Source organism: Myotis nattereri (assembly GCF_964212035.1).
Source record: "Myotis nattereri genome assembly, chromosome: 12".
NCBI lineage: Eukaryota > Metazoa > Chordata > Mammalia > Chiroptera > Vespertilionidae > Myotis > Myotis nattereri.
The window spans coordinates 3081192-3106532 of NC_138087.1; the positions used below are offsets into that span (position 1 = coordinate 3081192).

At 41.4% G+C, this 25341-nt stretch overlaps 1 protein-coding gene and 1 pseudogene across 2 annotated transcripts in view; both read right to left on the minus strand.

Annotated features, from left to right (window-relative positions):
* The window catches only part of NOL8 (nucleolar protein 8), a 51741-nt gene that overhangs the window by 3312 nt on the left and 23088 nt on the right, over positions 1 to 25341 (minus strand). Inside the window, exons 8-15 of the mRNA XM_081103203.1 lie at positions 24940 to 25053; positions 24335 to 24457; positions 23964 to 24054; positions 21028 to 21166; positions 20291 to 20368; positions 11181 to 11446; positions 8946 to 9072; positions 8294 to 8364 (exon numbers count right to left, since the gene is read on the minus strand). Of these exons, the coding sequence (XP_080959329.1) occupies positions 8294 to 8364; positions 8946 to 9072; positions 11181 to 11446; positions 20291 to 20368; positions 21028 to 21166; positions 23964 to 24054; positions 24335 to 24457; positions 24940 to 25053 (1009 nt within the window). The remainder of the gene's footprint in view (positions 1 to 8293; positions 8365 to 8945; positions 9073 to 11180; positions 11447 to 20290; positions 20369 to 21027; positions 21167 to 23963; positions 24055 to 24334; positions 24458 to 24939; positions 25054 to 25341) is intronic.
* LOC308528390 (receptor-binding cancer antigen expressed on SiSo cells-like) lies at positions 4166 to 5926 on the minus strand (annotated as a pseudogene). The gene is made up of 2 exons: positions 5896 to 5926; positions 4166 to 5408 (listed from the first exon to the last, which is right to left on the minus strand). The product of its transcript is annotated as a receptor-binding cancer antigen expressed on SiSo cells-like (transcript).

Below are 25341 nucleotides of genomic sequence, written 5' to 3' on the forward strand. Positions count from 1 at the left end.
GCTCTATCCACTGAGCCAAACCGGCCAGGGCCCATTTTTTTTTAAAGGAAATTTCATACTGTTTTCCACTGTGGCTGTCCCAGTCTGAATTCCCACCAGCAATGGACTGTTTCCCTTTTCCCCACATCTTCCCCAGTACTTGTTACTTTTTGCAACCTGTAGCAAGTGTGAGGTGACACCTCATTGTCATTTGCATCTGTTTACTAGCGATGTTGAGCATTTTTTCACATTTCTTGGCCATCCATATGTCCACTTTGGAGAGTGTATATTCAGGTTCTTTACCCATTTTTTTAACTGTTCCACCTTCCTTTTGTTGAGTTGTATAAGTTCTTTATATATTTTGGAAATTAATCTACTACCAGCTGTATCATTGACAAATATGTTCTCCCATATATGTGGTTCCCTTTGCATTTTGAGGATGGTTTCTTTTGCCATGCAGAAGCTTTTATGTTTTGATATAGTCCACTTATTTTTTCCTTTGTTTCTCTCGCCGTAGGAGATATAGCAGTGAAAATTCTGGTACGTGAGATGTCTGAGATTTTACTGCCTATGTTTACTTCTAAGATTTTTATGGTTGCGTGTCTTCCATTTAAGTGTTTCACCCATTATGAGTTTATATTCTTGTGTCTGGTGTAAGTTGGTGGTACAGTTTTTTGTTGTTGTTGTTGCATGTACCTGTCCAATTTTCAAAAATCATTTATTAAACAGATGATCTTTACTCCATTGTATGCTCTTGCCTCCTTTGTCCAATACAACTAGACCAAAAAGACATGGGTTTAGCCCTAGCCATGTTGGCCTGTGGACGGAATGATCCTGGGTTTGATTCCAGCCAAGGGCACATACCAGGGTTGTGGGATCAATTCCCAATAGGAGGCTTTGTTCTTGTGACATTACCAGCTGTTTTGATCACAATGACTCTGTAGTATAGTTTGATATCTGCTATTGTGATCCTTTCAACTGTTATACTTTCTCAAGATTGCAGTGGCTATTCTGGGTTGTCTTTGTTTCCATATAAATATTTGGAATACTTGTTCCATATCTGTGATATATGCCAATGGTATTTCAATAGGAATTGCATTGAATCTAGATTCCTTTGGGTAGTATGAACATTTTAATGATGTTCATTCTTCTAATTCATGAACACAGTATATGCCTCAACTCATTTGTATCTTCCTCTATTTCTTTCTTTCATGTCCTATAGTTTTCCAAGTATAGGTCTTTTGCCTTCTTGTTTGAGTTTATTACTAGGTATCTTAATTTTGTTGTTGCAATAAAAAATGGGATTTTTTTTTTTTTTTTTTAGTTTATCTTTTTTGTTAGTTCATTATTGGTGTATAAAAATGCCATAGACCCCAGCCATTGTGGCTAGTGGTTGAGCGTGGACCTATGAACTAGAAGTTGTGGTTCGATTCCTAGTCAGGGCACATGCCTGGGTTGTGCCACGGGGTCGGGGGTTGGGGGAGGAGTGTATGTAGGAAGCTGCAGATTAATAATCCTCTCTGATCATTGTTTCTATCTCCTTATCCCTCTCCCTTCCTCTTTCTCTAAAACCAACAAAATAAAAGCAAATTTTAAAAATGACATTTTCAAGTTGGTCCCACAGTTGTGGGTTATTGTTAAGCTGATTGACATAGATTTTCAGACGTTTATTTTGTACCCTGCCACTTTGTCAAACATTTGTAAAAGCTCATTGTTTTATCGTGGTCGAGTGTTTTCTATGTACCAGGTGTATTGGTTAACAATGCAGATTTTTTTCAATAGATGGAGTTAAATATATGTTCATATATATGCGACTTGATATGTATGCTATTTTGTTGTATTGACAGCAAGGTTCAAAACTTCATGTCAAATTTTCTGAAGGTGTTATCATAGATATTTTACCCTTAAAAATGTTGAATTTTGTGCCCTAACCGGTTTGGCTCAGTGGATAGAGCATTGGCCTGCGGACTGAACGGTTCCAGGTTCGATTCCGGTCAAGGGCATGTACCTTGGTTGCGGGTACATCCCCAGTAGGGGGTGTGCAGGAGGCAGCTGATCGATGTTTCTCTCTCATTGATATTTCTAACTCTCTATCCCTCTCCCTTCCTCTCTGTAAAAAAATCAATAAAAATATATTTTAAAAAAAATGTTGAATTTTGTGCCCCAAAAAAGAGCATTTGCGGGAAGTTTTAATTCATTATTTTGAAGAAAGTGCTGCTGAATCCTTCGGGAAGCTTATGGTGAACATGCTCCATCTCAAGATACCTGTGAACACTGGTTTAAAGGCTTTAAAAGTGATGATGTCAATGTGAAAGCCAAAGAAAATCCAGGTCAGAAAACCAAAAAGTCATCAGTAAAATGTTGCTTCAATAGCACGAAAGAAAGTCTTTTTTTTTCATCGAATTGTGACTGGCAATGAAAAGTGGATTTATTTCGAGAATCCCAAATGCACAAAAATCATAGGTTGATCCAGGTCAACCATCAACATCGTGTGAGGCCAAATCGCTTCGGAAAGACAATGCTCTGCGTTTGGTGGGATCAGGAAGGTGTGGTGTATTATGAGCTTCTAAAAGCAGGTGAAAATGTCAATACTGATCACTACGAACAACAAATAATCAATTTGAACCACGCTTTGATCACGAAACGACCAGAATGTTCCAGAAGACACTGCAAAGTAATTTTGCTTCATGATGACGCACCATCACATACTTCAAAACCAGTTAAAGACACGTTAAGAAATCTTGCCTGGGAAGTATTAACCCACCCGCCGTATTCACCAGACCTTGCTCCTTCAGTTTACCACTTGTTCTGATTGATGGCACATGCACTTTCTGAGCAGCACTTCAAAATGTACAAAGAAGTGGAAAACTGGTTCTCTGAATGGTTTGCCACAAATTACCTGAAAGATGGGGGAAATGTGTAGCTAGCAATGGAAATTACTTTAAATAAAGCACTTTTGATGTTTCTCTTGAAATTATCCTGTTTTCTTTGATTCCAAAATCCGCATTATTAACTGGTACACCTGGTACAATATCGTCATCTGTGAATGAGTTTTCCTTCCTCCTTTCCAATTTAGATGCTTTTTCTTGTCTGATCACTGTGTCTAGGACTTCTAGTACAATGTTGAATAGGAGTGGTGAAAGCAAAAATCCCTGTGTCATTCCTGACCTTAAGGGAAATGGTTTAGTTTTTGTCCATTGAGTATGTTGTTGGCTGTAGGTCTCGTATACATGGCCTTTATTATATTGTGATAACCTCCCTCTCTTCCCACTTTGTTGAATTTTTATAAAAATAGGTGTTGGATTTTGTCAAATCCTTTTTCTGCATCTATTGATATTACCATGTGGTTTTTATTTCCAAATTTCTTTATGTGATGTATTTCTTTATGTCCCAGCCTCGAATATTGTACCAACCTTGCATCCCTGGAATGAATCACATTGGGTCATGATGTATGGTTATTGTCTTATCTGATTTGCTAATATTTTGTTGAGGATTTTAGCATTGATGTTCATCAGAGATGTTGGCCTGTAATTCTCTTTTTTTGTAGTGTCTTTCTCTGGTATTGAAATTAGGGTATACTGGTCTCATAAAAAGAGGTTGGAAGTGTTCCTTCGCCTTGGATTTTTGGAATAGTCTTTGGAGGATAGGTGTTAGTTCTTCTTTGAATGTTTAGTAAATTCCCCTGTGGAGCAATCTGTTCCCGGACTTGGGTTTGCTGGGAGTGTTTTTGGTAATGCTTCAATTTCATTAGTTGTCATTTATCTATTCAGGTTTTCTGATTCTTCCTGGTTGAGTTTTGATAGATTGTATGCTTCTAGGAAGTTGTCCATTTGGCCTAGGTTTTGTTGCTGATCTTTTCTGGTTTGCGAAGTTTCTGTGGAGAATTCAGCTGATAGTCTTATGCTTGTAGGTAAGTGTTTTTCTCTTGCTTTTTTTAAAAAAAATATATTTTATCGCTTTTTTTACAAAGAGGAAGGGAGAGGGATAGAGAGTTAGAAACATCAATCAACTGCCTCCTGCACACCTTCTACTGGGGATGTGGCCACAATCAAGGTAAATGCCCTAGACTGGAATCGAACCTGGGACCTTTCACTCTGCAGGCCAATGCTCTATCCACTGAGCCAAACTGGTTAGGGCTCTCTTGCTGCTTTTAAGATTATCTCTTTCTCTCTGACCTTTTGCATTTTAATTATGTGTCCTGGTGTGGGCCTCTTTAGGTTCATCTTGTTTGGGACTCTCTGCACTTCTTGGACTTTTATTTCCTTCTCCAGTGAGACAAGTTTTCTGTCATTATTTTTTCAAATAGGTTTGCAATTTCTTTCTCTCCTTCTGGCACCTCCATGATGCAAATGTTGGTAGACTTGAAATGGTCTTAGAGGCTCCTTATACTATCCTCATGTTTTAAATTTGTTTTTTTCTTTAAATTATTTAATTATGCACAATGAAGAATATTATAGACAACAGAGTTCTTCCCACCACAAAATTATTTACACCCATTTATTCAGCTAGAAACACCAGCTTAAAGAGATACTGGTATATTCCATTTGTAATAATTTGCTTACAGTAAACAACTGTCTTATAATGGAACATGTTGAAGAAAATAATGTCTCGTAAGTCTTTTTTGTTCTTTTGAGTCTCAGGCAATCCAAGTTCAAGATACTGTGACAGAATCCTAGTGTACTGAATGGCCTGATGAATGCATTAAATCAAACAGTGTGTCTGTTTTTGGGAAATACTCTTTGATCCATACAAATGTTGCCTGGGTTGTGGATTTCATATTTCTCCCACTGGCACTATGACATTTGAAGAACATTTGTTATGAAAGCTTCACACCAGTTTTGTTTTGCACCTTTTTCATTAGCCACTGTGCCTCCTTTTCCATTTTCTTTCTCTGCTGTTCCGCTGCTCTCTTTTCTCTGTCTGCTATCTTCCGCTGCCTCAGAACTTCTTCTGCTTGCCAGGCTGCATCTTCCTCTTCCCATGCATTGGTATCTTCCTGCCAGGTATCCAAGTCACCTAATTCAGGTGATTGATGAATAAATGGCCTATCTTGTGTAGCTGCTAATCTACTAGAGAAACCTGTGCTATCATCTGGTGTGCCAAAATTTAATGATTCTCTCTTCTTAATAATGATTTTCTGAGTTTTCATTATAGTTGTTGTGATGTCCTTAAAATAGTCAGGTTCCAGTTGTTCCAAAGCATTTTGTTGTGTTGCCACATTCCCATTCCCATTCCCTCTTTCAATCTTTATACTTGTGGAAGCATCTTCTAAAGTCCCACGAAGTTCACTCTTCAACACCTGTTTTGGAACTGATGAATAATAATTGTAGTTGGCAAAGTTATTTGGTCTCTACTTAATTTCCATCCTCTGTCAGATCTGCATATTAATCTCTTGAGGAATGGGAATAATGTCAGTGAGCAGGTACAAACTTTAACTGCAACTGTGTGATAGCCCCCCCACCCCCACCCCACACACACACACGCGCGCACACACGCGTGCACGCACGCGCACACACACACCACACTGCTGGTCGAGCTCGTGCTGTTGGTTCAGACTCAGCCTTGCTCATTCAAAACCGGCACCCTTGCTACCACACAGCTGCCATGGCCACCACCTCCTCAGGAAACCCTCCCCCAACTCCTCCCTCTAGCTAAGCTTTTATTTTTGCTGTTCTGATTGGATATTTTTTGTTTCCTTACAGTACAAATTGCTGTTTTGATTCTCAGCTTCATATACTTTACTGTTATTATTGTTATTTCAGTTAATGTATCCTTCATTTCTGGTTGGTATTTTCTGTTTTATGCTGTTGAAGTTCTAAGTTCATCTACTCTTCCACTAAGTTCTAGGAGCATCCTCATAACTAGCGTTTTGAACTTTACATCTGATAGTTCCAGTGACACTGCCTCCCCATTCACCTGAGCTGGGCATTCCAGGTGTGCTCCTCATGTGGGCTGTGCACTCTCTTCTGTTGTAGTTGACCCTCCAATGCTCTTGGCATGTTAATGGGAGGGATTTATTGCCAGGCCAAACAGCTGCAATGTGCGGCTGTAACCAACAGAGGGGATAGGTTGTGCAGGGGCCCACTCCATGGAGCAGGATTTAACTTCAGCAGGGATCTGGTGCCCGCTACATCCACACCTTGAATGTATTACTTGTGGAAGGTGGTGAGTAGTGCTTCCATGTGGTCTGAAGCTGTCCACTGAGTGTGCTGGCTCTGGGGCCTCCTGGGGCCTCCAGGCCAAGGTCAATTGCTGTCTGTGTGAGGGATTAGCTCATGCTAATTTGTGGCATGAGCTATAAGGCGATCTGCACATGGCTGCTACTTGTGCTGGGCTTGGAGTTGCCCAGGTGAGGCCAAGCTGTGAACCAAGGGTGGTTGTGACTAGTGTCAGGACAGGGGCCACTTAACAAGAAGTCAAGGGCACCCGGGGGCCAGATGCTGTTTGAGGGATTTTAGGCAATTCTGAAACTTGAGCCAAGACAGGCCATTGGTATGGAAAAGCCACTGGAAATAGCTTGGGTGGGCCTATAAGTTATGTTGTGTGGAATTTCAGAGAATTACCAGGCTGGGCAAACAGTGATAGCCAGCTTGATGCAAACTCAGATATAGTGCCAGCTTTCAGTCTGTGAGGAAGGGCTCATCACAGGAACAATGACATCTGCCAGCACTTCTGTTTGCGAGAAAGGTGCCCCTCTAGGTCTTGCCCTGATGCCAGCAGTTCAGTTCCTCCACATACGTCCCTGGTGCCTTTCAAGCTGCAGCCTCAGAGAAGGATGAATAAGTCTGAGTATGGGCCTATCTGGAACTCCAGCAGCCTCTGTCTCTCTCAGCCTCAATCCCCACTGTTTCTTCTTCTAATTCTTTTTTTAAAAATACATTTTATTGATTTTTTTTACAGAGAGGAAGGAAGGACAGAGAGTTAGAAACATCGATGAGAGCGAAACATCAATCAGCTGCCTCCTGCACACCCCCCACTGGGGATGTGCCCGCAACCAAGGTACATGCCCTTGGCCGGAATTGAACCCGGGACCCTTCAGTCCACAGGCTGATGCTCCATCCACTGAGCCAAACAGGTCAGGGCCCCACTGGTTCTTAAAGGCTGAAGTGATGGGCACTTCTCTTCCTGGCACTGGAACCCTGGGCTGAGGGGTGTGATGTGGGGCTGTGACCCCTCACTCCAAAGGGAGGACCTCTGCAGCTGCAATATTCCTCCAGATTTTTATCCACAAGTGGGTGTGGGACCTGCTAATTCTACATCTCCACCCCTCTCACCTACTATTGACGTGGGTTCTTTATATCCTAAGTTGTAGGACTTCCGTTCAGCTAAATTTCCAGTGGTTCTGGATAATGCCTATTCTGTAGTGCAGTTGTATTTTTGATGTGGCTATCAGAAGATGCTAGTACTTATGCCATTAACTTAATCAAAATATTAGGTGTGATTCGGGTCTCCCTTCAGGGCAGCTACTGCACTCCCAGAGGTGCCTGAAATTCCTGGGCACAGACTTCCCTGCTATAGCTGGAAGAATTTGTGCTATTTAAAAATATATATTTTAACCGTGATGATTGGGTGTTCACGCTACTGTGTGAGATGTGCCGCCCATGAACCTTGTTACGCTTCTGGCACATGACCCGTCTGACGTGAAGAAAAAAAAAAAGAAAAAAAAATATATATTTTGTTCTTTTTTTACAAAATGAAAATGCAGAATTGCAAGGATTTTGTTGTTTGTATACCATTTACTATTATGTAACTTTTATGGTTTATATTTGTACTAGACTTTAAGAAATGAGGTTTCACATGAACTTTTAGGTACTAAAATCATAGGAGTGTTGTGTCTAGCTAGCATCTTCCCAAGTCCTTGAAACTAACGAAGCTCTTGTTGCCAAGACTGGTTTGGCTCAGTGGAAAGAGCGTCGGCCTGCGGACTGAAAGGTCCCAGGTTCGATTCTGGTCAAGGGCATGTACCTGGGTTGCGGGCACATCCCCAGTGGGAGGTGTGCAGGAGGCAGCTGGTCGATGTTTCTCTCTCATTGATATTTCTGACTCTCTATCTCTCGCCCTTCCTCTCTGTAAAAAATCAATAAAAATATATTTAAAAAAAAATAAAGAAGCTCTTGTTGATGATAATAAATAAGGGAGGTGGTGAAAGGAAACTCTCAGCCCTCTAGAACTGTAATGTCAACATGCATCAGTCTAACAGAGAGGGCTAAGCCACACGACACTGCAAAGGGTTAGGATTTTTGCCGAACAGTTCTTACCTGGATGCGTTATTGTATCAGAATGTGCAGTGGAGATTAAAAAAAAAATGACTTACCAAGAAGTCTTTCATCATTATTAGAGAAAAAAAAAAATCTAGTGGTCTCTTTTGCAGGTAATGATACTTCTCTGAAGAGAGAGAGAGAGAGACAGACATATATTGGTTGGTTAATTTCTATATTTAAGGAGAAATATTTACACTGAAAACATAAATTAACTGTTCCTTAAGTATATTTGCTTTGTGTTTTGCTCATTTTGCTGAGGAAAAGTAACCCAATGCTCTTTCTAGTCAACATTCTTCTCTTCTACTGGAAGCTTTGGTGATGAAGACTTGTGTAAGCACACCATGCTCTCCCTTCCCCACGCTAGATGCTGATCCTTTCACCCTACCATTGATACCCCGTTTACCAATGTTTCCCAGGGGTCGGAAGCCAGCCAGCTGCCATATCCTCTTTCCAGACTAGGGACTTCAGTGTTAGGCTCCCTTGCATGTGCATAGCATAACCCCCACCCAGTGCTATCCATATTTCAAGAAAAGGAGATCTGCTCCTCATTACAAAAAGGCTACAGAGCTCTCTAAATAAGCTGAGAGGAGAAAATTAATTTGTCTTGAAACAATAAGCTTCTATTTTTCTAAAGTATTTCTAAAGCATGTAAAACTCAGGTTTTATGAATTATGAAATATATCTGTTGAGATACAATTTGCTTACCCGGGGCTGGACTTCCTGTCATCTGTTTCTTCAGTAACATCGTCCTCTTCGGAACTGCTGTCTTGGAAACGAGGGGCTACCTGCCAGGCAGTCCTACTAGGTTTCACTGTCTCAACTCTATAGGTCTCTGTATCATCGTGACCATAAAAGATGACAGGATTGTAATGAGTAACCAAGTATTTCTGAACATACTCATTTCATTATTTTCACCATGTTAGTATATTTCTACATTTACACTATCTTAATCATTAATTAAGAATAGATAGTACCTTTTGAGATTTTCAAATACTAACTGAGAAGGTACTATCACTTTTTTGGCATTGCTAGGGTAAATTGATAAGGAACATAGCAATATTATAAAAAGATATAAAAACTAAAAGTTTATAAATGGGCATTATAGTTTAAAAAAACAAACAAAAATAAGTGTTGCACCTGTGCTCGCATGAGAAGCCTTAAAAAGAACCCACTGTAGTAAAACCGGATTTCCTTCCTGTTTATTCATAAATGAGGAAAGAGACATATGTATACACTTTCAATTTCCAGAACCTCTTTCTAGAACTGCTGAAAAAGCTACTGCTATAAGCTGCGAACATTCAGTGCATGACCCCAAAACGTTCCAAGTACTTAAAGCACTTGGTTGCTGAGGTGTCTTAGTACTTATTTTAAGACCTTTTTCTCACAATTGGCTCTCATAATTAGAATGAGATATGCAGGACATGTACAATATTGTGTCTTATTTAGAACAATATTTGAAAAACTACTAGATTGTTGTATCTCCTGTTGGAATACCACAGAGCTGGCATTTAATATTTAACAGCTAAATACAGGGATATTATTTTAACTGCTGATCTTTAAAATAGAATTCACTGTAGTTAGGTGTGGATGGATTCTCCTCTATCCTACTTTTCACAATGAAGTTCCAAAAAAGCTGCACTTCCAATGTGAACACTAGGTAAAGAGCAGCCCGAAGGAACAGGGTTTTTTTTAAACATATATTTTTTATACATTTCAGCTAGGGAGGAAGAGGGAGGGAGAGGCTGAAACATCAATGATGAGAGAGAATCATTGATTGGCTGCCTCCTGCACACTTCCTACTGGGGATTGACCCTGCAACACAGGCATGTGCTCTTAACTGGAGTTGAACCTGGGACCCTTTAGTTCCAAGCCGGACACTCTAAACCAGCCGTGGGCAAACTATGGCCCGCGGGCCGGATCCGGCCCGTTTGAAATGAATAAAACTAAAAAAAAAAAACAAAAACAAAAACAAAAAAACAAAAAAAAAAACCGTACCCTTTATGTAATGATGTTTACTTTGAATTTATATTTGTTCACACAAACACTCCATCCATGCTTTTGTTCTGGCCCTCCGGTCCAGTTTAAGAACCCGTTGTGGCTCTCGAGTCAAAAAGTTTGCCCACCCCTGCTAAACACTAAGCCAAACTGGTTAGGGCAAAGGAATAGGGTTTTTAACTTTTGTACCATGTTGGCCTTCAACAGTAACCCCCTGAAATGGAATAACAGTACTGGTACTGGTATTTTTCTCTAGATTCTGGCAAATCTTCAAGGATAAAGTTTGAAACAACTGGGATATCCATGAAATAGCACATTTACATAAAGCCAAGGTTACCTATTTCTTCCTTTCTCCTACCATATGGTACTGGCTTCTGTAAATAAGTCATGGCTTCTCCAAACGCATTTAAGATATGAAACTATTTATTTATTAAAAAAATTTTTTTTAATTGATTTCAGGGAGGGAGAGGGAGAGAGAGATAAAAACATTGATGATGAGACAGAATCACTGATCCACTGCCTTCTGCATGCCCCACACTGGGGATCGAACCTACAATCTGGGCAGTTGCCCTTGACCGGAAGTGAACCTGGGACCATTCAGTATGCAGGCCGATGCTCCATCCATTGAGCCAAACCGGCCAGGTCACGATATGAAATTATTTAAATATATGACTTAGTATACCTCTTCAACAGAAGGTATGCTGCACATTATTCTTTAGCTTCCCTTCATATGCTAGAAGTTTGCTCTCTTAAAGCTGAAACAATGTTCTACTGTGTTAAACACAGCTCCAGGAACATTGCATTTATGGCCATGTGATATAGAACCTCATATTGTTTAGGTGCAAGAAAAAATAGTTTCTTCAGCTAATGTTAAATCATTACACTTAATGTACACTCAGTTAAGTTTAAACTGCCTAGAATGAAAGAGTAAAAAAAGAAAAATACCTTCTTTTACATCTTTTGTGTCTGATTCAAAAAAGGAAAATGTGAACCCGCTAGGCTGCTCGGCCCCCATCACTGGAGCTGCAGGGACATGGACTTCCTTTGCTTTCTCTTCATCACAGTCCACATAGGGTGCGTCTTTCTTTTCATGGCTATCCTTTGTAGTTTGGAATATTTCTTTTAAATCCATAGTGATGTCATAATACATTTCTTTAGACACCACAGGTAGCTTCTCAGCCTCCTCTCTTTTCTTCTTCCGCATTGCCTTACTGCATTGACACAGACATGTGCACCACAACGAAACAGTCAGTTATTGAACAGTCTCCAGGAATCAAGAAAGTAAAACATGGACAACTTTAATTCCATCCTTTCAAAAACCAGTAGGATCCACATATATAAAACTTTACTTACAACAGCACAATCATACTCTATCTCTTAACCTGTGAACTACGATTCAGAAAGTACACCTAAGATATCAGCTTTGAGTAAGAAAACTCACTTCCTGTGCCTCCGTTATCTCATCTGTAAAATGAACATGTTAAACCAGGGGACTTCGAAGGCATTTCCAGTTCTAAAGTTCTGTAACTTTTACAAAACTGGTGTAAAAGAATTTAGGCATAATTCTGTTTTAGAAATGAATCATAAACAAGCTAAGTCTAGTTTGTTTCGGGATGAAATTGTATATTACCATAGACCTGCTCTATACTTAGGAATATGCTTTTCTCTTTGATCTTAGATAAAAAGTTACATGGCAGTTTCCAATATCAACTTTTTAGCTAATAAAAGATTAAAATCCTTCCTAGTAGAGCTGACTCTATATATCAGGAGTAATATCGGGCCAAAAATTTAATTATATTACTAAAATAGTAAGTGAACAAGATGTCTTAAATGATCATCTTATTATTGGTGGAGATTATCTCATAGTAAGAAATTTTTAATGCTTCCAATCTAGCTACAATTTAAGACAGCTATGCCTCCAATGATAACAAATGCTATAAAAAATGGCGTCCTTATGACAGTCCTATGTGATTACCATTGAGCTAGGATGGAGTGGTTTTCAAGTGTTCCAAAGATCCCTTGATACTTTTCTCTAAGAGGTGGGATGAATTCCCCCATTCCTTGAGTGTGGGCTGGACTCTACCTCTTTACCTAATGGAATAAGGCAGATGGGGTAGTGTGTGACTACTGATACTAAGGTCATAGAAGGCCCTTTGATTTCCTCCTTGCTCTTTCCCTTTACTGGTCACTGCATTTGGGGAACAGCTACCATGCTGTGAGGGAATTCAAATAGGTAAGTGGAGAGGCCAGCAAGGCAAGGCAATGAGGCTTCCTGCCAACGGCCATGTGCCTGATCCATCTTGCAAGCAGATCTCAAGCCTTCAGATACTATAGTCCTAGCTGACATCTTGACTCCAACCTCTTGAGAACCCTGAGCCAGAACTACCTAGTGAAGCACTCTCAAATTCCTGACCCAGAGAAATTAGAACCTAACATATTGCTTGCGGTTTCAAGCTGTTGAGTTTTGAGGCAATTTTTAATATGGCAATACACAACTGATACAGATTTGGGGACCTAGAAGAGACATAGAAGTGGCTTCAGAGCCTGAGCAATGGGCAGAAATTGGTAGGTCAGTGAGGGTGTTAGCAAAAGCCTGCAGACCCTTAAGAAGTCTGTTACTAGGAACTATATGGCCACTGAAGAGGCTGCAGGAAGGTTGTGCTGAAAAATGAGTGCTATTGGAAATGCAGGAAAGGGGATCCTCCTATGCAGGGACAGAAAGGTCAGTAACACTGTCACCTTTATTAACACGGGAAGTAGAAATGTATCTAATGAACAGGTGATCTAGCTAAGGAGATGTCCAGGAAGGTGATGAAGTCATTTGCTGGTTTCTGCTTGCTGTTTACCATAAAATCTGAGCAGAGACAGTGAAACTAGAGAAAAAAATTTTGTCAAGAACCAGGATCTCATGGTTTTAAAGACTCCTAATCTCAAGAAGACAAATGACATGAAATTTAATAAGTGGCTTCTAAGCAAAGATCAAATCTAAGACTCTCAGAAAAAGATAATCTAAAGCAGGTGTTGGCAAACTATGGCACACGGGCTAAATCCAGGTTGCTGTCTATTTATATAAGTACCACAAGTTAAGAATATTTTTTATAGTTTAAAATGGTTGGAAAAAGAACTAAAAGATGATTTCGTGACATTCATAAATAATATGTAACAGGTGGGTCTTTCTCATAGTTTTATTGAAATACAAGCTCCCTCATTTGCTACAAAGGCGGAGTGACTGCAGCAGACCATCTGACCCTTAGCAGAAAAGTATGTACACTCCAGACAAATTGTCTGGTTAAGACATTACACAGAGCTCAGAAACTTCAACTGTTCCAATAATAAGCCTTAAAAGGAGTTTAAAGATGATGTCTCTTAGCAGAAGACTACAGTACCAAAAAAAAAAGGTGCCCTCAAAATGATTTCTAATGTGGCTTTTGTCTAATGGAATGAACCCCAAGAATATTCACAGGAGACTCATGAATATTTTAAGAAGATTATACTAAAAGAAACACCTCTAGCTAGAACAGCTAAGTACAAAGATAGCTAAGTACAAAGACAGTCAACAACAAAGAGGCTTTCAGACTCCCATATTTCTACAAGCAGGCTGAGATAATTACTCAGCTCTGCCATGTAGTTCTGTTGGTTAGGATGTTGTCCGGATATGCCAAGGTTGTGGGTTCAATGTCCAGTCAGGGCACATACAAAAATCAACCAATGAAAGCATAAATAAGTGGAACAATAAATTGATGTCTCTCTCTCAAATCAATATATATAAAAGGATGACACAAAAGACAGAGTCAAGAACTATGGAGAATTATTCTAATAAAAGATCTCGTGACATTTGGCTGCCTAAATTTCAGAGCTCCTATGGACCAGTGACTCCTTCTGCCTACTGTTTTCTCCACTGAATAGTAGTGCTTACATTAGATTGGTTAATCTATGCTCATTTCACCATGACATGTTCCCAGGTCTTCTAATCAAAAGGCCTCACTCAAGGTGCTGTACTAACAACAGGTAAGCCTGATCTGCACTTAGATCTTATTTGGGGGACAACATCCTGGATTTTAAATTAATAATGTAAAGAGCTGAGACTTCTGGGGGAGTCTAGAGAGGAGGAGAAAATATTCTGCATGTGGTAGGAATGTAAACAATTTGTGGCCAGAGGGTGAATTGTCCTGGTTTTAAATATGTCCACAAATACCTCAATACTTCTCTCTTCAAGAGATGGCACTTAAACTCCCCCATGAAAGTACTGGTTGACAGTGACTTGGCTCAAGAAAATTAAATAAGCCCTAGCCGGTTTGGCTCAGTGGATAGATCATCAGCCTGTGGACTGAAGGATCCCAGGTTTGATTCCGTTAAAAGGCACATGTCCGGTTTGTGGGCTCGATCCCAAGTGTAGGGCTTGCAGGAGGCAGCTGATCAATGATTCTCTCTCATCATCAATGTTTCTATCTCTTCCTCCCTCTCCCTCCCTCTGTGAAATCAGTATATATATTTAAAAAAAAAGAAAGAAGATTAAATAAGACTGATGTATCAGTGTGTGACTTCTAAGATTAGGTCATAAAATACACTATGGCTTCCTCCTTCTCTGTTTTCAGTCACGTGGTCTGGGGAAGCCAGCTGTCAAGTTACAAGGGCACTTAAGCTGTCTATTAGAGGCCAACAAAGTAAGGAATTGGCTAACAGACATGTGAATGAGCTATCTGGGAAGCAGGCCCTACAGGCTCAGTTAAACCTTCAGAGACTGAAGCCTCAGGCAATGTTTTGACTGTAACCTCCTTTTAAAAATGTTTTTATTAATTTTTAGAGCAAGAGGAAAGGAGAAGAGAAATATCGATGTGAGAAAAAAAGTCGATTGGCTGCCTCGCACATGTAAACTGACCAGAGATTAAGCCTGCAACCTGGGCATGTGCCCTGACCAGGAACCGAACTGGCACCCGAACCAGCAACCTTTGGTGTATGGGATGACGCTATAACAACTGAGTGACACCAGCCAGGGCTTGACTGCAACCTCTTAAGAAACCCTGGCCAGAACCACTTAAAGCTTCTCCCAAATTCTGGACATAGGAAAACTTTGAGATAATAAATGTTTTTAGTGTAAAGGTGCTAAGTTTTGGCCAAATTGTTATGCATCAATAGATAATAAGCCTATATGTAAACAAAAACTAATATATTATACAAAATATCCCCTACTTATGTACCATTGTGATAACCTTAAATAACATACAAAATTTTTATATTGCAGGGAATATTTATACTGGTTCTACTTTGGTTTGATATGTGATTCTTTTTAAAAGTAACCTTTAACTTTAGAATAATTTTAGATTTACAAAAAAAGTTGAAAAGTGGTGTTCACCTAGTTTCTTCTCATAGTATCACCTTATATAATTATAGTACAATTACCAAAATTAAAAGGTTAATGTTTTTGCATTACTATAAACGGAACTCAAACTTTATTTTCATTTCACTAGTTTCTCTACAAATGCCATTTTTGTTCCAGGATTTAATTCAGGATACCACATGTTTTTAGTGGTAAGGCAGGGGAAGTTACTGTTTGCCTCATGTATTTGGCACATTTAATAAACTGACAGCATATTTATAGGAAAGAGAAGCTCCTACCACACTAGAGTAGTGGACTGAATGGTTGTTCCCCAGAAGACATGTTCAGGCCCTAAACCCTGGAACCTGTGAGTATTACCTTCGTTGGAAAAAGGACTTGGTGGTTAAGGACCAGGCAACAAAGAGACTATCCAGGATTATCCAGGTCAGCCCTAAACGCAATCATCCATATAATAAGGCACAAAGATGATATACAAACAGAAAAGAGGAGAAGGCCATGTGAGGGTGAAGGCAAAGGACGAAGCAATGTAGCCACAAGCCAAAGAATACCATTGACTGCTGGCAGGCACCCGAGGCTGAGAAAGATGTGAAACTATTTCACACTGAATCTTCAGAAGGAATGCAGCCTTGCCATTAACTGTGATTTCAGAATCCTAGCCTTGGGAAACCAAGATGGCGGCATAGGTAAACACCGGAAATTGCTGCCTCGCACAACCACTTCAAAAATACAACTAAGCCCTGACCGGTTTGGCTCAGTGGGTAGAGTGTCAGCCTGCGGACTCAAGGGTCCCAGGTTTGATTCCAGTCAAGGGCATGTACCTTGGTTGCGGGCACATCCCTAGTAGGGAGTGTGCAGGAGGCAGCTGATTGATGTTTCTCTCTCATCGATGTTTCTAACTCTCTATCCCTCTCCCTTCCTCTCTGTAAAAGATCAATAAAATATATTTAAAAAAAAGAAAAAAAAAGAAAAAGTTTGCATTTAAAAAATTAAAATACAGGAAACTAAGATGGCGGCATAGATAAACACCGGGAAATTGCTGCTTCCCACAACAATCAATAAATGCATCAAAAACACAAGGTGGACACCATCCAGAACTACAGGAGTGCTGGCTGAGTGTAAATTCTACAACTAGAAGGAAAGAAAAGCACACTGAGAGCCAGAGGAGCTGCAGAGGTGGAGTGCAGAGGTACGGGGGCTCGCGCGCGCGGAAAGGGTCTGGCACCTGAGGACGCGGCTGTCTTTTTGAATCCGGAGGGAGACACAAGCTCCCAACGGCTCTGAAATCCGGTTCCGGGAAGTCTCTGGGGACCCAGGTCTCATACGGGGAGAAACTGTACTGTCTGGCAGCGGGCGAGCTTGAGAGCGGCTTTCCCTCAGAGGTGCTTGCAACCATTGCCGGGACACTGGGACTCCAGACTCCTTAGGGCAGGGCTGAGGCTCCGCCATAGCTGCTTTCTCCGCCCTTTGATTCCTTGAGACCCCGCCCCGCCCAGGCTGCGGCAGAGGCTTTTGCATATGAATGCCCCAGCCCTTTGCAACCTGTAATTACCTAACCGCAGCCAGGCCAGACAGACCCAGAACTTCCAAGAGAAGGCCCAAGGCCCCACAGCGGCTTGCATTGCTACACAGCTGAGCCTCATCAGGGCACCTCCAAACTCCAAAAAAAAAAGGAAGGGGAATCTGCAGTTCTCTTCGTAGTTCCTGCTGTGTAACCTCAGGCAGAGGCTAAATTAGCACCTCCTTATATCCAAGAGCCACTGTACCCAGTGGTCAGAGGGGGACCATCCAGATCACAACTCCTCAGATCCATAAGGGACACAGTCAGGGTGCAGTCTCAGTGAGCACCAAAGCCCCACTGAAGCAAGTCTTGCCCCAGAAGGGTGTCTCCAGCACAGAAGTTCTCCCACTGCAGACACAGCTGATTCTCACTGCCAATTGCCCTGGAGGACAATTCCTCCCAGTGATCATACAACAACCAAGGCATAGCTACAACAAGACTGTGCACAAAGCCCACGAGGGGGTGCACCAAGAGTGTCCACCTCAGGTAACTGGGGAGGCTGAGCCACTGGGCCCTACAGGACACCTAGCACACAAAGCCACTCTATCAACACAGGGAAGCAGCCAAAATGCGGAGACAAAGAAACAGGTCACAAATGGCAGAAATGGAGGAAAGCAAACGACTGGATATAGGGTTCAAGGCCACGTTTATAAGGTTTTTCAAGAATTTTATGGAAACCGCCGATAAATTTAATGAGTCCCTCAATAAGTATAGTGAGACCATGGAGGACATGAAAAAGGACCAACTAGAAATTAAGCATACACTGACTGAAATAAAGGATAATCTACGGAGATCCAACAGCAGACAAGAGGATCCCAAGAATCAAGTCAAAGATTTGAAATACAAAGAAACAAAAAATACCCAACTGAAAAAAAAAAAAAGAAAAGTGATTCCAAAAATATGAAGATAGCGTAAGGAGCCTCTGGGACAACTTCAAGCGTACCAACATCAGAATTATAGGGGTACCAGAAGAAGAGAGAGGGCAAGATATTGAAAACCTATTTGAAGAAATAATGACAGAAAACTTCCCCTACCTGGTGAAAGAAATAGACTTCCAAGTCCAGGAAGCGCAGAGAACCCCAAACAAAAGGAATCCAAAGAGGACCACACCAAGACACATCATAATTAAAATGCCAAGAGCAAAAGACAAAGAGAGAATCTTAAAAGCAGCAAGAGAAAGACAGTCAGTTACCTACAAGGGAATACCCATACGACTGTCAGCTGATTTCTCAACAGAAACCATGCAGGCCAGAAGGGAGTGGCAAGAAATATTCAAAGTGATGAATAGCATGAACCTGCAACCAAGATTACTTTATCCAGCAAAGCTATCATTCAGAATAGAAGGTCAGAGAAAGAGCTTCACGGATAAGAAAAAGCTAAAGGAGTTCATCACCACCAAACCAGCATTATATGAAATGCTGAAAGGTATTCTTTAAGAAGAGGAAGAAGAAAAAGGAACTCTTACCATTTGCCACAGCATGGATGGAATGGGAGAGCGGATAAATACCACAGGATCTCACTCATTTGTGGAATATAATGAACAACATAAACTGATGAACAAGGACTGATCCAGAGACGGAGAGGCATTGATTGGACTGTCGGGCTTTGGAGGGAGGGTAGGGGAGGGTGGGGGTAAGGGGGAAAGATCAACCAAAGGACTTACATGCAGGCACATAGGCCTAACCAATGGACACGGACAACGGGGGGGGTGGGGGGGATGAGCGGGGGGCGGGGTAGAGGGTAACGTGGGGACAAGGACACATATGTAATATCTTAATCAATAAAAATATATTTAAAAAAAATTAAAATACAACTAAAATACAAAACGGACATCATCCAGAACCACAGGAAGGCTGGCTGAGTGGAAATTCTACAACTAGAAAGAAAAAAGCACACTGAGACTCAGAGGTACGGAGGCGCATGTGGAAAGGGCTGGCAACTGAGGATGCAGTTGTCTATTTCAATGGGGTGGGAGTCTTAAGCTCCCGACTGCTCTGAACTCCAGTTCCGGGCGAATCTCTGGGGACCCAGACTTATATGGGGAGAAACTGAACTGTTTGGCATCGGGCGGAACTCAAGGGCAGCTTTCTCTCAGAGGCGCTTATGGCTATTACCGGGGGACACTGAGACCCGGGGCCTCTAAGGGCAGGACTGAGGATCAGCTATAGCTGTTTTCTCTGCCCTGTTGATTCCCTGAGACCCCGCCCCACCCAAGCTGTGCACAAAGGCTTTTGCATATGAATGGCCTGGCCCTTTGCAATCTAAAATTACCGAACAAACTGCAGTTGGGTCAGAGAGACCCAGAACTTCCAAAAGAAGGCCCAAGACCCCACAGCAGCTTGCATTGCTTCACAGCTGGGCCTCATCTGGGCACCTCCAAACCCCAAAAAAAGAAGAGGAATCTGCAGATCTCTCCGTAGCTCCTGCTGGGTAGCCTCAGGCAGAGGCTAAATTAGCACCTCCTTAGAGATCCAAGAGCCAGTGTACCCAGTGGTCAGAGAGGGACCATCCAGATTGCAACTTCTCAGATCCATAAGGGACACACTCAGGGGACAGACTCAGTGAGCACCAAAGCCCCACTGAAGCAAGTCTTGCCCCATAAGGGTGTCTCCAGCACGAAGTTCTCCCACAGTAGACTCAGCTGATTCTCACAGCCAAGTGGCCTGGAGGTCAATTCCTCCCAGTGATACCTACAATAATCAAGGCTTAACTACAAGAAGCCCACAAAGGGGTGCACCAAGAGTGTCCACCTCAGGTAATTGGGGAGGCTGAGCCACTGGGCCCTATAGGACACCTAGCATAGAAAGCTACTCTACCAACACAGAATCCTAGCCTTCAAAACTGTGAGAAAATACTTTTTGTGGTTTTAAGCTACCACGTTTGTGGTAATCTGTTACAGCAGCTACAGGAAACTGATGTGCATAGGAGGCACCATGCTAGAGCAGGAGCACACATTATCCTTCACATGCATGACATTCCTTTGCCCAAGGTAAGGCTCTCTCCACCACACTCATAACTCCAGTCCTTTTTCTCCCCTGGTCTTAAACTAAACACAGTGGAGACCAATGGATGCGATATTCATTACTATTGACTTTTCTCTTTGTTTGCAGTGAGATTAATTCACATAAACCTGCTACTAAAAGAAGGACCTTGACTTACCTTTCTTTTGGTTTATCATCTCTCTTTTTTTCATAATTGGCATGGTCATGTCTTGTTGGATCATAGTGTATGATGTCCCTATGTTAAAAAAGGAGTGATAATTTGGAAGAGATAAATCAGAAAACAAATGCAAAAAGTTAATAGCAAATTATAATTCAACACCAGAGCCATTCCACTTTTTGAGCAAGACAAGGCTATACGATATAAAAGAAAAATCTCATTAGAAATAATATTTTAAATTATTACTTTTAAGTTTCCCTGGACCTTTCTGTTAATATTAAACATTATTTTAAACATACTAAAATATATAGAGATAAAATGACACTCTATTAGGGTCTGCATAAAATATTTCAGTGGGTAAAGCAAGGGAAAGTGAGTAAAGGCAAAGAAAAGAAAGCTGGTCATATGTTGGTAATACAGAGGCTGGTATACACAGATTATTACACTAGTTTCTCTAAATTACATGTTTAAAATTATCCATGAGAAAGAATTGTATTGATAACACTTAATGGAAGCAATGCTGCTATGATATCTAAGAGCATAGGCATAGAAATTATTTTAGATTAATTCCTTAAAATTGAATCACTGGGTCAAAGGCAGGTATATGTTTAAAGGTCTGATACATCCTGCCATAGGGCACCTCAGCAAGTTTAAAATGGCCTCGTTTTAAACTGAGTTCAGGAAGGCATTTGTAGCAAAGGAAAAAAAGGTGGAATGGGATAGGACATAAACCGTACTTAAATTTCTTAGCAGGTACTGATCCTTTGCTTGCAGAATTGCTTAAGTTGGTTTGCAAAATACTCTGCACAATATTTAAGGCTTTCAACTTTTCTGCAGCGAGCTCTTCTTTCTCAGTAGTTTTCTTTTCCTTTACGTCTTAAAGGGAAACGGATAATTAGTGATCTCTTGGCAAATATAACTTGAGGAGTCTCACTCATCAAATACTTATCAATCACCTAAACACATTAAGATAGGCAGAAAAAAAAGTGAAAACTCATTTTGCTAATAATCTCCCTATCCCCAAGACCCTCAACGCCACAGTGTACTCAGGAGTTGCATGACCAGCAAACAAAAATTCTCACTTTTATTTGTAATTATAAAAACTGAATCTGTATTTAATGGTTTTCATTGGCACATGTAACAGTTTTTAAGGTAAAGACTGACAACTGTATAGAAAGATACCAATTACAAAACTAAAGTTATTCCAGACTGAGTTATTAACATTTTAAACTGTAACCTAAATTACACCTAAAAGTGAAAGATGGCGATTCTACTGACGAATATATTTCAGTAGACAGCTGTGCCAGCTTTTGATACAGTCATCAATACTGCAGGAAGAGAGCCCAAGGTCCATATGCACAGGGCATCATGGAAGGAGATAGCTGCTACCCTCAGTTACAGAAAAAGACACTTATCAGGGAGGAAAGTTAAGCAGCTACTTTGGATTACAGATATAAGCCTTAACCATTTGCGGTCCAATTTTATTTTTGGAAATCAAACAGTCTGGTCCAAATTAATTGACGGGATTGAATGTTGAACTGGTTTGCAGTGTCGACCTCAGCCTCAATGTTGGACCTGCTCCTAGCGCCTGGTCTGTCTAGTCAGCCTCCACATTGGACCGAAAAGGGTTAAAGACCCTTTCAACTTTTTACAGGATATAAATCAAAACAGAAACTAAAACAAAACACTGATTTGAAAAAATTATCAAGAGAGATGTCCCAAAACTTTCTAAGGGTTCCACGGAGGTACAGATCATGTTCAAATAAATCAAGAAATGCTTTATAAGCCAGGCAAAGTGTAAGGACAGACACAGTGATGGGAGGAGCATATGGCAGGTAGGGGAAGACAAAATGAACACATATTTTTAAAAGTACAAAGTTTTATGCTGCATTAGATTGAACCATATGAAACTACTAATTCGATAGCTTTTGACTTTGAAAATGGCAATTTCAATTTTAACCTAATAATGACCACTAGACAGTAGAACACGAAAGGGTGTTTGTAGGGTGGCCGTGCTGCCTACTTGCAGGACAGTATTTGCAATTCACTGAAAATGAGCCTCAAAAGTAGGGAGGAAAACACAAGGACATGTGTCCGCATGCCTTAGGAATGGAGTGCCATCAACAGTGACAGCAGGGTCTGGAGGAGCTGAGAGAGAAACTGAAGTTGGGACTTCAATTTTCACACGGGCCCAGGAATGTCTGTGAGAACGATCCATCAGGCACCAAGAAAAGAAGGCATGGGACTCCGTAGAGCAATCAGAATCAAAGATGGAAATTACCCATATAAGAGAAGGCTAGAGCAACAAGAACTTACAGAAACCTGGGAAGAGCCTACACCTGGAGGCGAAAGGAACATTAGTTACCAATGAAAGAAGAAAAACACCAGGAAGTTGTGGTATAATGGAGAGCAAAGCAAAGAGAACATTTCACCAGTGACCAATGCTGCAGGTCAGCTGAAGAGGCTGAAGCTGGAGAAAATGCCACTCCATTTGGTGAACTGGTAATTCACAGCTTTTGAAGGAGCACTTAACAGAAGAGCTGTAAAGAGACAGACTAAAGTGGCAGAAGGTAAGGAAGTAACCTCTCTGTGCAGCTTCTAAATGTAGGCTACTCCCAAGGTTCTGTCCATTCCTGTGTTCAACATGGGATTTTCAGTGAGAAGCTCTGAAGCATAAGTTGTGTGGACCCTGGAGAATTTAATCTTTGAACTCTGGTTCCTGAAAATGTACAACACATAACAATCACCTCAAAGAACTGAAGTACTCAAATCAGACTGTTTTTTCAATAGTCAACTGGTCCTATGTAATTTATTTTTTTCAAGTTTAGAACTAAAATCTTGGGAGTGCCAACCTGAAAATTGGCAGGGTTAAAGGAATGGCATCTTGGACCTATGAGAGCTTTTTCTGTAGAAAGAGAAATGGAGCTACAAGAAGGGGAAGATGAAGAAGTCTGTGAGAAAGGGGGTAGCGGGATGTAGGAATGAGGAATTCAGATGCAGTTTAGGTTAACTCAAGAAGGAAGGAAAAAGGGAAGGTGTAAAGAAAGAAGTTCTGTGACTACAGAGAGAGCAGGGAGCTCACTCGAGAACAGAGTAGATCTTCTAGAAAAAGTTTAGAACCACTGCTATGGAAGACGCTAAAGGAAGTAAAAGAGTAGAATTTGGGTGCTTCTGATAGCATCATTACTGCTAGATACATCCAAGTAGACACATCCCCAATAAAGACACATCCAAGCAGAATGGCATTCAATAGCACATTCCTTTTAAAATACCTGCACCCAGCAAACACACCAGGGAAGAATACTCTCTTTCAGAGTCAAGTGTGACTTAACTGTCTTTCATGACCTCACCTGGACCTCCAATTCTACTGCCAGACAGGGACCTCACCTCTTCCCTTGTGCGAGAGATGGCACAGAGAAAGACCGTGCCTCTGGTGGATGCCATCTATTCCTCTCTTTTCTGGCATCTTCAAGTAATTTAAATTTTCTAAATAAACTAATATGTGCAAACGAACTCAAGGACTACTGAACAAGCTGTGCACTGGATAACAAGCTTCGTAAGTCACTGTTTTGGGATGTAGAGCTTCTCCAGTGTTAAGCAAAAGCTGGACCAGATGACTTCTTAGGGGGTCCCAACTCTGACATCAGCACTGTTCAGACAACGAGGCTTTTACCTTCCCGTTCCTCTTCACTGTCACTGTCTAGAAATCGGGAGTCCATGCGGAATCTGTCATCAGTGCCAAAGTGAGACTGCAAATTCATGAGCTACCAAGACAAACACATACACAATTATAGCCATAGTCCCAAGAAACCGCTTCTAAAAAAGATGTTCCAGGTGTCCTCCCCAACCCTGAAATGACAATGTATGTTTGCATAACTTCACCTATCCATGGTCCAGTCAGAATGGTTGTGGGGGATTTACTCCCAAAACAAAGTTAAAAACTGGAGTGTGGGTCAAAGTCTTCCTCCATTTGCCTAGATTTAAGGACTATGTCAAAAAAATAAGAACATGTTGCAAGTTTTAGCATTTTCATTCTTTACTAACCTTCTGTCCAGCTCTACCCTCGAACTGAGGCTTGATTCTGAACCTATTCCTGTCCTCTTCAGGGTCCGACTCCTCCTCACTGCTGCTGCCAAACAGCGTTCCGGATGCTCGGCTCAGGACCTCCTGTGACAGGTGATGGCAGAAACGTGTATTCAAAGCGAAGGCAGTCAGTGTTTCCTTCATTATGCAACCTCCCCTCACATTTAAGAACCCACAACCCAGATGGCTCTCCCAGGAAAGGTGGTGATGGTTAGGACGGTTAGGTGACTCAGTGATATCTACGTGGCCTTTCAGGACAAGCAGAGGCTCCCAATGCAGCCCGAATGGGGGTGTGGGTGGGGAAGGACCGCAGTTGTTATAAACGTGGGAATAATTTCTGTGGGAGTTCACTGATATTGATGCCACTGTGCAGGTAATGTGGAGATGTTCACGTGGGAGAAAATCGCCACGGTCCCTGGAGTCTGTGTGTGGTGACTAGGGAGCCCTGGCTTTCCCTGTGGCTCCAGAGGATTTTACGTTGAGCCTGGCAGTTGTGTACAGGTCTTGGTCTGCAAATGGATCTGCAGAAAGAGAGCAGTGCCCACAAAGACACCCTGAACTCTTACTTTTACTGGTTTCTCTACCAGCTGGCTCTGCTCCCGAATGGACGTCTCCTCTGTTTCAATTTCACTGTCAGAACCAAAGATGATGTGTGTTGGCTTGTCCTCTGGAGGACCATCCTAGAGTGGTCATCAAAGGCATTATGTGAGACAACCCTCAGCTCCATTCCCTGCCAAGTCTACTTCCCACCCTTTTCTTATCCAGTGAATGCCATCATCGAATTATTTTCCCAAGATGGACACTTATGACTTCTCTTCCTTTGCATATCCAGCTGATCAAAGTCCCATCAATTAGGCCTTCTCGGTATCTTTTCAATCTACTCCCATGGTTACTGCCTTGGTTCTGGCTCATGACCTTCCCAAAGGCTGTCCCAGGTTCCAGATATGCCTCATTTGATTTCTTGATCA